At 35.0% G+C, this 16,868-nt stretch overlaps 1 protein-coding gene across 1 annotated transcript in view; it reads left to right on the top strand.

The window, feature by feature from the left end:
* Nucleotides 1–1,109: 1,109 nt before the first annotated feature.
* The window catches only part of LOC129939830 (uncharacterized protein K02A2.6-like), a 34,837-nt gene continuing 19,078 nt past the window's right edge, over nt 1,110–16,868 (top strand). Inside the window, exons 1-5 of the mRNA XM_056047997.1 lie at nt 1,110–1,641; nt 1,783–1,886; nt 1,995–2,263; nt 2,364–3,194; nt 3,299–3,692. Coding sequence (XP_055903972.1) covers nt 1,110–1,641; nt 1,783–1,886; nt 1,995–2,263; nt 2,364–3,194; nt 3,299–3,692 — 2,130 coding nt within the window. The remainder of the gene's footprint in view (nt 1,642–1,782; nt 1,887–1,994; nt 2,264–2,363; nt 3,195–3,298; nt 3,693–16,868) is intronic.

Genomic DNA, 16,868 nt, shown 5'->3' with positions numbered 1-16,868 from the left:
AGAGAAGCATTTTTGTCCGAAAAAAAATCATTGGTAGAACAACATTATTTTTTATCGGAATATCAAAATGAAAAGGATTCCATAAATGATTACTTAGCAAAACTTCGACAAAGGGTACTATACAGCAACTTCAACTGCACATGTGGTTTGTCCATAGCTAACATTTTTTTACGAGCTCAATTTATTCGAGGGCTTAGGGACAACAACATAAGAGAAAAACTACTTCAGGAAGAAAACTTGGAATTCGACAAAATTGTTGAACAGGCGATTAAACTCGAAGCATCAAAAATTAATTGCAAACTCATTTCAATTACGAACAACTCTTCGAACATAGAAATAAATAAAATATCAAATTCAAATTTTCAATCTCAAAATAAAATTCACAACCATGGCCCAAAACCTCGATCTCAAGAATATTCAAAAACGAAAAAATCGAAATCTTTTATAGATTACAAAAGTTTGGGAATCGAAGGACTGTGTCTACGATGTGGTAGAAATAATCACCTGCCAAATGATTGTAAATCTAATCGAAATCAACTAAGTTGTGAATTCTGCAAGAAACATGGTCATGTGAAGCGAGTTTGTTTGAAATTCTTATTAAATAAATCAAACCAGAACACAAACGCTATTACAAATGCAACAGATAACGCAGAGTACGATTATTCAGATAACATACATCATTTAAATAAAATAATTGATGTTTATGGAAAATCTGAAATATTTTCAATAGATGGTCGCAAATTTTACATAAATGTTTCAATAAATGGGAATCGTCAAGAATTCGAAGTGGACTCTGGGGCAGGCTTCACGTTACTTCCAGAGAAAGATTTCAACAAATTGAATTTAAATGTTCCCGTAAAAAAGTCAGATATTGGTTTTCGATCCTATACTGATGAGATATTTGCTCCAATAGGAAAGGTTGAAGTACAGTACAGGTCCAATATAAAGATACAGTATCGAACGAGGAAATGTATAAAGTTCCTTCAAAATACGCACCGCTTATAGGCAGAGTATGGATACGACATCTTAACATAAATTTACAAACGATCGATCAACCTACACGTACTGTCAAAAACGAAATTTGCACTATCGATTCAGTAACAGAGCTAATGAACAAATATTCCACTATTTTTGAACAAAGAGTGGGATGCATTCCAAATGTTGTTTGTTCACTTAAAATTAAAGAGAAAACCAAACCCATTTACGTAAGAGAACGAGAAGTCCCATTTGCACTGCGTGAGAAAGTTGAAAAAGAACTAGATGAACTCGAAAATGACGGAATAATTTCAAAAGTAAATACAAGCGATTGGGGTTCACCGTTAGTGATAATTCCAAAACCCGATGGTAAGGTGCGACTATGTGTGGATTACAAAGTTGGTGTAAACCCTCAGCTCGAAACAGCTCATTATCCGATTAAACGAATCGATGAACTTTTGAATCAGTTACGAAATTCAAAATATTTTTGTCGTTTGGATTTATACAAGGCATATTTACACGTTTTAGTCGATGAAGAAAGCAAGCAAGTACAAACTATATCAACACACAGAGGCACGTATCGAATGAACCGTTTATCTTTTGGCATTAAAACAGCTCCTAGTGAATTCAATAGAATACTAGACCAAATACTTCAAGGATTAGAAGGTACGTTATCTTATTTTGATGATATTATTATTCATGGTGCAACAGTTACTGAATGCAAAGAACGATTAATTAATTGTTTCGAAAAATTACAAAAGTACGATTTACATGTAAACAAAAATAAATGTGAATTTTTCAAAACAGAAATTCGATATTTAGGCTATGTTATACGTAAAAATGAAATTCTAAAGTCACCAGATAAAGTTCAAGCTATTAAAGATATGTCACGGCCCAAGAATTCAGATGAAGTACGTGCATTTTTGGGTGTGATTACTTACTATTCAAAATTCATTCCTGATCTTTCGACAATAACTTTTCCTTTGCGACAATTACTTCAAAAAAATTATAAATTTAAGTGGTCAAAATCGTGCGAATTAGCATTTATTAAACTCCAAGAGGAAATTATGAGCAATCGTGTATTAACTCCTTATGATCCACAGTTACAGACTTTTTTAGCATGTGATGCGAGTCCTGTTGGAATAGCAGCTGTTTTGTCACAGATTGATGAGGGTGTAGAACGACCAATTGCATTTATATCTCGATCACTAACACTGTCAGAACAAAATTATACTCAACTCGACCGCGAAGCACTAGCTATTGTTTTTGCCATTGATAAATTTTACATGTATCTATATGGAAGAGAATTTATTTTGATCACAGATAATAAACCATTAACCAGAATTTTTCATCAACATTCCAAAAATCCCAGCAATGACATCATCTAGACTTCTAAGGTATGCTTCGTTCCTTCAAGGATTTAACTACAAAATTCAACATAAAAAAGCAGAGGAACATCTTCATGTAGATTGCTTGTCGCGAAACCTTTCAACCGATTCATTTCAAAAATTTAAATTTTTGCTAGACGACGAAATCAAAGACCTTCAAGACCAAATTATCAATCAAATATCAACCGTGTCGTTAACAGCAACATCTATAGCGAAGGAAACAGAAAAAGATTCAAAATTGTCGAAACTTAAACAGGATTTACTTAAAGGCCAAATAGAAAACCCAGATTATTCTTTACAAGATGGTGTTATTTTTAAAGGAAATCGCGTCGTTATTCCAAACACTCTTCAAGACGAAGTCCTTAAAGAATTGCTTCGTACTCATATCGGAATTGTGAAAATGAAACAACTGGCTCGTAAATATTGCTATTGGAATGGAATAGACTCAAGCATAGAAAAACTCGTCAGGTCTTGTGAAAAATGTGCTCTTTGTAAGAATAGTCCTCCTCAGATCACTACTCATCATTGGGATGAACAAAATGCTAATTTCGATAGAGTACATATTGATTACGCTGGTCCATTGCAAGGTTATAATTTCTTCGTTCTAATCGATGCAAAATCAAAGTGGCCAGAAATCAAAGTTACAAATTCAGCTCCTACATCAGAGGTAACTATCAAATTTCTTCAAGACATTGTAGCAACACATGGTCTACCAAAAGTTATTGTATCAGATAACGCTTCGATTTTTCAAAGCAATGAATTCAAAGCATACAGTAAGGAAAATGGTATAATGCAAAAATTTATAGCGCCAGGACATCCAGCTACAAACGGGTTAGCCGAACGATATATTAAAACATTAAAATCAAAATTAAACGCGATGTCAGAAGAAGAAGGCTCAATCATAATAAAGTACGTGAAATATTATATCGTTATAGAGCAACACCTTTATCAAATGGTAAAAGTCCAGCACAACAATATCTTGGAAGAGAGATGAGAATCAAATTAGATTGCCTACGTCCTGTTAAATATGAAAAATCTTCCAACGAAAAAGTCAACTCAATTCGAAATTTAAGTGTGGGAGATAGAGTTCAGTCAAGATTTTACTCAAACGGAAAGCCAGCTTGGAAATTTGGAGTTGTTAAGAAAAAGTTTGGTCAACTGCATTATGAAATCGAGCTCGACAATGGATATGTATTAAAACGCCATATAAACCAATTATACAAATCAGAAGTGGTTTTACCCGAAAAGGGAAATACTATTCAAGAAGATCAACCGAAAAGAAGTGATCCAAGTATAGATGAAATACAAATTCAATTTGAGCAAGTTCCAGTAATTCCAGGAACAACAGTTAGCCCACGATTTTCTCGAAAAACTGAAAAAAAATCATTTTTGTGATTTATGCATCAATTGAAAGGTGGGTCGATGCTCTGTATTTTAGTGAAAACCGCATCATGTTTGGAGGCTTGGTTGAGGAAATAGAGCAACCGAAAGATAATTTGTGATGAGCTGGGTCGAAATTCTGTAATTTTACTTTTTGACTAATTTTTCGGAAACGAGCGATCGTATAACATTTTGGTTTGCAGTTGTGGGTAGAGCATTTAAATACCTTTCTTTTGATGTGCATTTTGATTGGGTGGGAAATAGATTTGAAAATGCTACTTTTTCGGCAATGGGTTAGCCCACGATTTTCTCGAAAAACTGAAAAAAAATCATTTTTGTGATTTATGCATCAATTGAAAGGTGGGTCGATGCTCTGTATTTTAGTGAAAACCGCATCATGTTTGGAGGCTTGGTTGAGGAAATAGAGCAACTGAAAGATAATTTGTGATGAGCTGGGTCGAAATTCTGTAATTTTACTTTTTGACTAATTTTTCGGAAACGAGCGATCGTATAACATTTTGGTTTGCAGTTGTGGGTAGAGCATTTAAATACCTTTTTTTTTATGTGCATTTTGATTGGGTGGGAAATAATTTTGAAAATATTACTTTTTCGGCAATGGGTTAGCCCACGATTTTCTCGAAAAACTGAAAAAAAATCATTTTTGTGATTTATGCATCAATTGAAAGGTGGGTCGATGCTCTGTATTTTAGTGAAAACCGCATCATGTTTGGAGGCTTGGTTGAGGAAATAGAGCAACCGAAAGATAATTTGTGATGAGCTGGGTCGAAATTCTGTAATTTTACTTTTTGACTAATTTTTCGGAAACGAGCGATCGTATAACATTTTGGTTTGCAGTTGTGGGTAGAGCATTTAAATACCTTTCTTTTGATGTGTATTTTGATTGGTTGGGAAATAATTTTGAAAATACTACTTTTTCGGCAATGGGTTAGCCCACGATTTTCTCGAAAAACTGAAAAAAAATCATTTTTGTGATTTATGCATCAATTGAAAGGTGGGTCGATGCTCTGTATTTTAGTGAAAACCGCATCATGTTTGGAGGCTTGGTTGAGGAAATAGAGCAACCGAAAGATAATTTGTGATGAGCTGGGTCGAAATTCTGTAATTTTACTTTTTGACTAATTTTTCGGAAACGAGCGATCGTATAACATTTTGGTTTGCAGTTGTGGGTAGAGCATTTAAATACCTTTCTTTTGATGTGTATTTTGATTGGTTGGGAAATAATTTTGAAAAAACTACTTTTTCGGCAATGGGTTAGCCCACGATTTTCTCGAAAAACTGAAAAAAAATCATTTTTGTGATTTATGCATCAATTGAAAGGTGGGTCGATGCTCTGTATTTTAGTGAAAACCGCATCATGTTTGGAGGCTTGGTTGAGGAAATAGAGCAACCGAAAGATAATTTGTGATGAGCTGGGTCGAAATTCTGTAATTTTTCTTTTTGACTAATTTTTCGGAAACGAGCGATCGTATAACATTTTGGTTTGCAGTTGTGTGTGTAGAGCATTTAAATACCTTTCTTTTGATGTGCATTTTGATTGGGTGGGAAATAGATTTGAAAATACTACTTTTTTCGGCAAGGGTTAGCCCACGATTTTCTCGAAAAACTGAAAAAAAATCATTTTTGTGATTTATGCATCAATTCAAAGGTGGGTCGATGCTCTGTATTTTAGTGAAAACCGCATCATGTTTGGAGGCTTGGTTGAGGAAATAGAGCAACCGAAAGATAATTTGTGATGAGCTGGGTCAAAATTCTGTAATTTTACTTTTTGACTAATTTTTCGGAAACGAGCGATCGTATAACATTTTGGTTTGCAGTTGTGGGTAGAGCATTTAAATACCTTTCTTTTGATGTGCATTTTGATTGGGTGGGAAATAGTTTTGAAAATACTACTTTTTTCGGCAAGGATTAGCCCACGATTTTCTCGAAAAACTAAAAAAAAAATCATTTTTGAGATTTATGCATCAATTGAAAGGTGGGTCGATGCTCTGTATTTTAGTGAAAACCGCATCATGTTTGGAGGCTTGGTTGAGGAAATAGAGCAACCGAAAGATAATTTGTGATGAGCTAGGTCGAAATTCTGTAATTTTACTTTTTGACTAATTTTTCGGAAACGAGCGATCGTATAACATTTTGGTTTGCAGTTGTGGGTAGAGCATTTAAATACCTTTCTTTTGATGTGCATTTTGATTGGGTGGGAAATAGTTTTGAAAATACTACTTTTTCGGCAATGGGTTAGCCCACGATTTTCTCGAAAAACTGAAAAAAAAATCATTTTTGTGATTTATGCATCAATTGAAGGGTGGGTCGATGCTCTGTATTTAAGCGAAAACCGCATCATGTTTGGAGGCTTGGTTGAGGAAATAGAGCAACCGAAAGATAATTTGTGATGAGCTGGGTCGAAATTCTGTAATTTTACTTTTTGACTAATTTTTCGGAAACGAGCGATCGTATAACATTTTGGTTTGCAGTTGTGGGTAGAGCATTTAAATACCTTTTTTTTATGTGCATTTTGATTGGCTGGGAAATAATTTTGAAAATACTACTTTTTCGGCAATGGGTTAGCCCACGATTTTCTCGAAAAACTGAAAAAAAATCATTTTTGTGATTTATGCATCAATTGAAAGGTGGGTCGATGCTCTGTATTTTAGTGAAAACCGCATCATGTTTGGAGGCTTGGTTGAGGAAATAGAGCAACCGAAAGATAATTTGTGATGAGCTGGGTCGAAATTCTGTAATTTTACTTTTTGACTAATTTTTCGGAAACGAGCGATCGTATAACATTTTGGTTTGCAGTTGTGGGTAGAGCATTTAAATACCTTTCTTTTGATGTGTATTTTGATTGGTTGGGAAATAATTTTGAAAATACTACGATTTTCTCGAAAAACTGAAAAAAAATCATTTTTGTGATTTATGCATCAATTGAAAGGTGGGTCGATGCTCTGTATTTTAGTGAAAACCGCATCATGTTTGGAGGCTTGGTTGAGGAAATAGAGCAACCGAAAGATAATTTGTGATGAGCTGGGTCGAAATTCTGTAATTTTACTTTTTGACTAATTTTTCGGAAACGAGCGATCGTATAACATTTTGGTTTGCAGTTGTGGGTAGAGCATTTAAATACCTTTCTTTTGATGTGCATTTTGATTGGGTGGGAAATAGTTTTGAAAATACTACTTTTTCGGCAATGGGTTAGCCCACGATTTTCTCGAAAAACTGAAAAAAAAAATCATTTTTGTGATTTATGCATCAATTGAAAGGTGGGTCGATGCTCTGTATTTTAGTGAAAACCGCATCATGTTTGGAGGCTTGGTTGAGGAAATAGAGCAACCGAAAGATAATTTGTGATGAGCTGGGTCGAAATTCTGTAATTTTACTTTTTGACTAATTTTTCTGAAACGAGCGATCGTATAACATTTTGGTTTGCAGTTGTGGGTAGAGCATTTAAATACCTTTCTTTTGATGTGCATTTTGATTGGGTGGGAAATAGATTTGAAAATACTACTTTTTTCGGCAAGGGTTAGCCCACGATTTTCTCGAAAAACTGAAAAAAAATCATTTTTGTGATTTATGCATCAATTGAAAGGTGGGTCGATGCTCTGTATTTTAGTGAAAACCGCATCATGTTTGGAGGCTTGGTTGAGGAAATAGAGCAACCGAAAGATAATTTGTGATGAGCTGGGTCGAAATTCTGTAATTTTACTTTTTGACTAATTTTTCGGAAACGAGCGATCGTATAACATTTTGGTTTGCAGTTGTGGGTAGAGCATTTAAATACCTTTCTTTTGATGTGCATTTTGATTAGGTGGGAAATAGATTTGAAAATACTACTTTTTTCGGCAAGGGTTAGCCCACGATTTTCTCGAAAAACTGAAAAAAATCATTTTTGAGATTTATGCATCAATTGAAAGGTGGGTCGATGCTCTGTATTTTAGTGAAAACCGCATCATGTTTGGAGGCTTGGTTGAGGAAATAGAGCAACCGAAAGATAATTTGTGATGAGCTGGGTCGAAATTCTGTAATTTTACTTTTTGACTAATTTTTCGGAAACGAGCGATCGTATAACATTTTGGTTTGCAGTTGTGTGTAGAGCATTTAAATACCTTTCTTTTGATGTGCATTTAGATTGTGTGATAAATAGTTTTGAAAATACTACTTTTTCGGCAATGGGTTAGCCCACGAATTTCTCGAAAAAACTGAAAAAAAAAATCATTTTTGTGATTTATGCATCAATTGAAAGGTGGGTCGATGCTCTGTATTTTAGTGAAAACCGCATCATGTTTGGAGGCTTGGTTGAGGAAATAGAGCAACCGAAAGATAATTTGTGATGAGCTGGGTCGAAATTCTGTAATTTTACTTTTTGACTAATTTTTCGGAAACGAGCGATCGTATAACATTTTGGTTTGCAGTTGTGGGTAGAGCATTTAAATACCTTTTTTTTTATGTGCATTTTGATTGGGTGGGAAATAATTTTGAAAATACTACTTTTTCGGCAATGGGTTAGCCCACGATTTTCTCGAAAAACTGAAAAAAAATCATTTTTGTGATTTATGCATCAATTGAAAGGTGGGTCGATGCTCTGTATTTTAGTGAAAACCGCATCATGTTTGGAGGCTTGGTTGAGGAAATAGAGCAACCGAAAGATAATTTGTGATGAGCTGGGTCGAAATTCTGTAATTTTATTTTTGAACAAAATTTCGGAAACGAGCGATCGTATAACATTTTGGTTTGCAGTTGTGGGTAGAGCATTTAAATACCTTTCTTTTGATGTGCATTTTGATTGGGTGGGAAATAGTTTTGAAAATACTACTTTTTTCGGCAAGGGTTAGCCCACGATTTTCTCGAAAAACTGAAAAAAAATCATTTTTGTGATTTATGCATCAATTCAAAGGTGGGTCGATGCTCTGTATTTTAGTGAAAACCGCATCATGTTTGGAGGCTTGGTTGAGGAAATAGAGCAACCGAAAGATAATTTGTGATGAGCTGGGTCAAAATTCTGTAATTTTACTTTTTGACTAATTTTTCGGAAACGAGCGATCGTATAACATTTTGGTTTGCAGTTGTGGTTAGAGCATTTAAATACCTTTCTTTTGATGTGCATTTTGATTGGGTGGGAAATAGTTTTGAAAATACTACTTTTTTCGGCAAGGGTTAGCCCACGATTTTCTCGAAAAACTAAAAAAAAAATCATTTTTGAGATTTATGCATCAATTGAAAGGTGGGTCGATGCTCTGTATTTTAGTGAAAACCGCATCATGTTTGGAGGCTTGGTTGAGGAAATAGAGCAACCGAAAGATAATTTGTGATGAGCTGGGTCGAAATTCTGTAATTTTACTTTTTGACTAATTTTTCGGAAACGAGCGATCGTATAACATTTTGGTTTGCAGTTGTGGGTAGAGCATTTAAATACCTTTCTTTTGATGTGCATTTTGATTGGGTGGGAAATAGTTTTGAAAATACTACTTTTTCGGCAATGGGTTAGCCCACGATTTTCTCGAAAAACTGAAAAAAAAAATAATTTTTGTGATTTATGCATCAATTGAAGGGTGGGTCGATGCTCTGTATTTAAGCGAAAACCGCATCATGTTTGGAGGCTTGGTTGAGGAAATAGAGCAACCGAAAGATAATTTGTGATGAGCTGGGTCGAAATTCTGTAATTTTACTTTTTGACTAATTTTTCGGAAACGAGCGATCGTATAACATTTTGGTTTGCAGTTGTGGGTAGAGCATTTAAATACCTTTTTTTTTATGTGCATTTTGATTGGCTGGGAAATAATTTTGAAAATACTACTTTTTCGGCAATGGGTTAGCCCACGATTTTCTCGAAAAACTGAAAAAAAATCATTTTTGTGATTTATGCATCAATTGAAAGGTGGGTCGATGCTCTGTATTTTAGTGAAAACCGCATCATGTTTGGAGGCTTGGTTGAGGAAATAGAGCAACCGAAAGATAATTTGTGATGAGCTGGGTCGAAATTCTGTAATTTTACTTTTTGACTAATTTTTCGGAAACGAGCGATCGTATAACATTTTGGTTTGCAGTTGTGGGTAGAGCATTTAAATACCTTTCTTTTGATGTGTATTTTGATTGGTTGGGAAATAATTTTGAAAATACTACGATTTTCTCGAAAAACTGAAAAAAAATCATTTTTGTGATTTATGCATCAATTGAAAAGGTGGGTCGATGCTCTGTATTTTAGTGAAAACCGCATCATGTTTGGAGGCTTGGTTGAGGAAATAGAGCAACCGAAAGATAATTTGTGATGAGCTGGGTCGAAATTCTGTAATTTTACTTTTTGACTAATTTTTCGGAAACGAGCGATCGTATAACATTTTGGTTTGCAGTTGTGGGTAGAGCATTTAAATACCTTTCTTTGATGTGTATTTTGATTGGGTGGGAAATAGATTTGAAAATGCTACTTTTTCGGCAATGGGTTAGCCCACGATTTTCTCGAAAAACTGAAAAAAAAATCATTTTTGAGATTTATGCATCAATTGAAAGGTGGGTCGATGCTCTGTATTTTAGTGAAAACCGCATCATGTTTGGAGGCTTGGTTGAGGAAATAGAGCAACCGAAAGATAATTTGTGATGAGCTGGGTCGAAATTCTGTAATTTTACTTTTTGACTAATTTTTCGGAAACGAGCGATCGTATAACATTTTGGTTTGCAGTTGTGGGTAGAGCATTTAAATACCTTTCTTTTGATGTGCATTTTGATTGGGTGGGAAATAGATTTGAAAATACTACTTTTTTCGGCAAGGGTTAGCCCACGATTTTCTCGAAAAACTGAAAAAAAAATCATTTTTGTGATTTATGCATCAATTAAAAGGTGGGTCGATGCTCTGTATTTTAGTGAAAACCGCATCATGTTTGGAGGCTTGGTTGAGGAAATAGAGCAACCGAAAGATAATTTGTGATGAGCTGGGTCGAAATTCTGTAATTTTATTTTTGAACAAAATTTCGGAAACGAGCGATCGTATAACATTTTGGTTTGTAGTTGTGGGTAGAGCATTTAAATGCCTTTCTTTTGATGTGCATTTTGATTGGGTGGGAAATAGTTTTGAAAATACTACTTTTTCGGCAAGGGTTAGCCCACGATTTTCTCGAAAAACTGAAAAAAATCATTTTTGAGATTTATGCATCAATTGAAAGGTGGGTCGATGCTCTGTATTTTTAGTGAAAACCGCATCATGTTTGGAGGCTTGGTTGAGGAAATAGAGCAACCGAAAGATAATTTGTGATGAGCTGGGTCGAAATTCTGTAATTTTACTTTTTGACTAATTTTTCGGAAACGAGCGATCGTATAACATTTTGGTTTGCAGTTGTGGGTAGAGCATTTAAATACCTTTCTTTTGATGTGCATTTTGATTTGGGTGGGAAATAGATTTGAAAATACTACTTTTTTCGGCAAGGGTTAGCCCACGATTTTCTCGAAAAACTGAAAAAAAAATAATTTTTGAGATTTATGCATCAATTGAAAGGTGGGTCGATGCTCTGTATTTTAGTGAAAACCGCATCATGTTTGGAGGCTTGGTTGAGGAAATAGAGCAACCGAAAGATAATTTGTGATGAGCTGGGTCGAAATTCTGTAATTTTACTTTTTGACTAATTTTTCGGAAACGAGCGATCGTATAACATTTTGGTTTGCAGTTGTGGGTAGAGCATTTAAATACCTTTCTTTTGATGTGCATTTTGATTGGGTGGGAAATAGATTTGAAAATACTACTTTTTTCGGCAAGGGTTAGCCCACGATTTTCTCGAAAAACTGAAAAAAAATCATTTTTGAGATTTATGCATCAATTGAAAGGGTGGGTCGAATGCTCTGTATTTTAGTGAAAACCGCATCATGTTTGGAGGCTTGGTTGAGGAAATAGAGCAACCGAAAGATAATTTGTGATGAGCTGGGTCGAAATTCTGTAATTTTACTTTTTGACTAATTTTTCGGAAACGAGCGATCGTATAACATTTTGGTTTGCAGTTGTGTGTAGAGCATTTAAATACCTTTCTTTTGATGTGCATTTAGATTGGGTGGGAAATAGTTTTGAAAATACTACTTTTTCGGCAATGGGTTAGCCCACGAATTTCTCGAAAAACTGAAAAAAAAATCATTTTTGTGATTTATGCATCAATTGAAAGGTGGGTCGATGCTCTGTATTTTAGTGAAAACCGCATCATGTTTGGAGGCTTGGTTGAGGAAATAGAGCAACCGAAAGATAATTTGTGATGAGCTGGGTCGAAATTCTGTAATTTTACTTTTTGACTAATTTTTCGGAACGAGCGATCGTATAACATTTTGGTTTGCAGTTGTGGGTAGAGCATTTAAATACCTTTCTTTTGATGTGCATTTTGATTGGGTGGGAAATAGATTTGAAAATACTACTTTTTTCGGCAAGGGTTAGCCCACGATTTTCTCGAAAAACTGAAAAAAAATCATTTTTGTGATTTATGCATCAATTGAAAGGTGGGTCGATGCTCTGTATTTTAGTGAAAACCGCATCATGTTTGGAGGCTTGGTTGAGGAAATAGAGCAACCGAAAGATAATTTGTGATGAGCTGGGTCGAAATTCTGTAATTTTACTTTTTGACTAATTTTTCGGAAACGAGCGATCGTATAACATTTTGGTTTGCAGTTGTGGGTAGAGCATTTAAATACCTTTCTTTTGATGTGCATTTTGATTGGGTGGGAAATAGATTTGAAAATACTACTTTTTTCGGCAAGGGTTAGCCCACGATTTTCTCGAAAAACTGAAAAAAAAAATCATTTTTGAGATTTATGCATCAATTGAAAGGTGGGTCGATGCTCTGTATTTTAGTGAAAACCGCATCATGTTTTGGAGGCTTGGTTGAGGAAATAGAGCAACCGAAAGATAATTTGTGATGAGCTGGGTCGAAATTCTGTAATTTTACTTTTTGACTAATTTTTCGGAAACGAGCGATCGTATAACATTTTGGTTTGCAGTTGTGTGTAGAGCATGTAAATACCTTTCTTTTGATGTGCATTTAGATTGGGTGGGAAATAGTTTTGAAAATACTACTTTTTCGGCAATGGGTTAGCCCACGAATTTCTCGAAAAACTGAAAAAAAAATCATTTTTGTGATTTATGCATCAATTGAAAGGTGGGTCGATGCTCTGTATTTTAGTGAAAACCGCATCATGTTTGGAGGCTTGGTTGAGGAAATAGAGCAACCCGAAAGATAATTTGTGATGAGCTGGGTCGAAATTCTGTATTTTATTTTTGAACAAAATTTCGGAAACGAGCGATCGTATAACATTTTGGTTTGTAGTTGTGGGTAGAGCATTTAAATACCTTTCTTTTGATGTGCATTTTGATTGGGTGGGAAATAGTTTTGAAAATACTACTTTTTCGGCAAGGGTTAGCCCACGATTTTCTCGAAAAACTGAAAAAAAATCATTTTTGAGATTTATGCATCAATTGAAAGGTGGGTCGATGCTCTGTATTTTAGTGAAAACCGCATCATGTTTGGAGGCTTGGTTGAGGAAATAGAGCAACCGAAAGATAATTTGTGATGAGCTGGGTCGAAATTCTGTAATTTTACTTTTTGACTAATTTTTCGGAAACGAGCGATCGTATAACATTTTGGTTTGCAGTTGTGGGTAGAGCATTTAAATACCTTTCTTTTGATGTGCATTTTGATTGGGTGGGAAATAGATTTGAAAATACTACTTTTTTCGGCAAGGGTTAGCCCACGATTTTCTCGAAAAACTGAAAAAAAATCATTTTTGAGATTTATGCATCAATTGAAAGGTGGGTCGATGCTCTGTATTTTAGTGAAAACCGCATCATGTTTGGAGGCTTGGTTGAGGAAATAGAGCAACCGAAAGATAATTTGTGATGAGCTGGGTCGAAATTCTGTAATTTTACTTTTTGACTAATTTTTCGGAAACGAGCGATCGTATAACATTTTGGTTTGCAGTTGTGGGTAGAGCATTTAAATACCTTTCTTTTGATGTGCATTTGATTGGGTGGGAAATAGATTTGAAAATACTACTTTTTTCGGCAAGGGTTAGCCCACGATTTTCTCGAAAAACTGAAAAAAAATCATTTTTGAGATTTATGCATCAATTGAAAGGTGGGTCGATGCTCTGTATTTTAGTGAAAACCGCATCATGTTTGGAGGCTTGGTTGAGGAAATAGAGCAACCGAAAGATAATTTGTGATGAGCTGGGTCGAAATTCTGTAATTTTACTTTTTGACTAATTTTTCGGAAACGAGCGATCGTATAACATTTTGGTTTGCAGTTGTGTGTAGAGCATTTAAATACCTTTCTTTTGATGTGCATTTAGATTGGGTGGGAAATAGTTTTGAAAATACTACTTTTTCGGCAATGGGTTAGCCCACGAATTTCTCGAAAAACTGAAAAAAAAATCATTTTTTGTGATTTATGCATCAATTGAAAGGTGGGTCGATGCTCTGTATTTTAGTGAAAACCGCATCATGTTTGGAGGCTTGGTTGAGGAAATAGAGCAACCGAAAGATAATTTGTGATGAGCTGGGTCGAAATTCTGTAATTTTACTTTTTGACTAATTTTTCGGAAACGAGCGATCGTATAACATTTTGGTTTGCAGTTGTGGGTAGAGCATTTAAATACCTTTTTTTTTTTATGTGCATTTTGATTGGGTGGGAAATAATTTTGAAAATACTACTTTTTCGGCAATGGGTTAGCCCACGATTTTCTCGAAAAACTGAAAAAAAAATCATTTTTGAGATTTATGCATCAATTGAAAGGTGGGTCGATGCTCTGTATTTTAGTGAAAACCGCATCATGTTTGGAGGCTTGGTTGAGGAAATAGAGCAACCGAAAGATAATTTGTGATGAGCTGGGTCGAAATTCTGTAATTTTACTTTTTGACTAATTTTTCGGAAACGAGCGATCGTATAACATTTTGGTTTGCAGTTGTGGGTAGAGCATTTAAATACCTTTCTTTTGATGTGCATTTTGATTGGGTGGGAAATAGTTTTGAAAATACTACTTTTTCGGCAATAGGTTAGCCCACGAATTTCTCGAAAAACTGAAAAAAAAAATCATTTTTGAGATTTATGCATCAATTGAAAGGTGGGTCGATGCTCTGTATTTTAGTGAAAACCGCATCATGTTTGGAGGCTTGGTTGAGGAAATAGAGCAACCGAAAGATAATTTGTGATGAGCTGGGTCGAAATTCTGTAATTTTACTTTTTGACTAATTTTTCGGAAACGAGCGATCGTATAACATTTTGGTTTGCAGTTGTGGGTAGAGCATTTAAATACCTTTCTTTTGATGTGCATTTTGATTGGGTGGGAAATAGTTTTGAAAATACTACTTTTTTCGGCAAGGGTTAGCCCACGATTTTCTCGAAAAACTGAAAAAAAAAATCATTTTTGAGATTTATGCATCAATTGAAAGGTGGGTCGATGCTCTGTATTTTAGTGAAAACCGCATCATGTTTGGAGGCTTGGTTGAGGAAATAGAGCAACCGAAAGATAATTTGTGATGAGCTGGGTCGAAATTCTGTAATTTACTTTTTGACTAATTTTTCGGAAACGAGCGATCGTATAACATTTTGGTTTGCAGTTGTGGGTAGAGCATTTAAATACCTTTCTTTTGATGTGTATTTTGATTGGGTGGGAAATAGTTTTGAAAATACTACTTTTTTCGGCAAGGGTTAGCCCACGATTTTCTCGAAAAACTGAAAAAAAATCATTTTTGAGATTTATGCATCAATTGAAAGGTGGGTCGATGCTCTGTATTTTAGTGAAAACCGCATCATGTTTGGAGGCTTGGTTGAGGAAATAGAGCAACCGAAAGATAATTTGTGATGAGCTGGGTCGAAATTCTGTAATTTTACTTTTTGACTAATTTTTCGGAAACGAGCGATCGTATAACATTTTGGTTTGCAGTTGTGGGTAGAGCATTTAAATACCTTTTTTTTTATGTGCATTTTGATTGGGTGGGAAATAATTTTGAAAATACTACTTTTTTCGGCAATGGGTTAGCCCACGATTTTCTCGAAAAACTGAAAAAAAATCATTTTTGTGATTTATGCATCAATTGAAAGGTGGGTCGATGCTCTGTATTTTAGTGAAAACCGCATCATGTTTGGAGGCTTGGTTGAGGAAATAGAGCAACCGAAAGATAATTTGTGATGAGCTGGGTCGAAATTCTGTAATTTTACTTTTTGACTAATTTTTCGGAAACGAGCGATCGTATAACATTTTGGTTTGCAGTTGTGGGTAGAGCATTTAAATACCTTTCTTTTGATGTGCATTTTGATTGGGTGGGAAATAGTTTTGAAAATACTACTTTTTCGGCAATAGGTTAGCCCACGAATTTCTCGAAAAACTGAAAAAAAAAATCATTTTTGAGATTTATGCATCAATTGAAAGGTGGGTCGATGCTCTGTATTTTAGTGAAAACCGCATCATGTTTGGAGGCTTGGTTGAGGAAATAGAGCAACCGAAAGATAATTTGTGATGAGCTGGGTCGAAATTCTGTAATTTTACTTTTTGACTAATTTTCGGAAACGAGCGATCGTATAACATTTTGGTTTGCAGTTGTGGGTAGAGCATTTAAATACCTTTCTTTTGATGTGCATTTTGATTGGGTGGGAAATAGTTTTGAAAATACTACTTTTTTCGGCAAGGGTTAGCCCACGATTTTCTCGAAAAACTGAAAAAAAAAATCATTTTTGTGATTTATGCATCAATTGAAAGCTGGGTCGATGCTCTGTATTTTAGTGAAAACCGCATCATGTTTGGAGGCTTGGTTGAGGAAATAGAGCAACCGAAAGATAATTTGTGATGAGCTGGGTGGAAATTCTGTAATTTTACTTTTTGACTAATTTTTCGGAAACGAGCGATCGTATAACATTTTGGTTTGCAGTTGTGGGTAGAGCATTTAAATACCTTTCTTTTGATGTGTATTTTGATTGGGTGGGAAATAGTTTTGAAAATACTACTTTTTTCGGCAAGGGTTAGCCCACGATTTTCTCGAAAAACTGAAAAAAAATCATTTTTGAGATTTATGCATCAATTGAAAGGTGGGTCGATGCTCTGTATTTTAGTGAAAACCGCATCATGTTCGGAGGCTTGTTTGAGGAAATAGAGCAACCG

This window comes from Eupeodes corollae, chromosome 1 (genome assembly GCF_945859685.1).
Source record: "Eupeodes corollae chromosome 1, idEupCoro1.1, whole genome shotgun sequence".
In the NCBI taxonomy this organism is placed as follows: Eukaryota; Metazoa; Arthropoda; class Insecta; order Diptera; family Syrphidae; genus Eupeodes; species Eupeodes corollae.
This window is presented reverse-complemented; position numbering and strand designations above follow the sequence as displayed.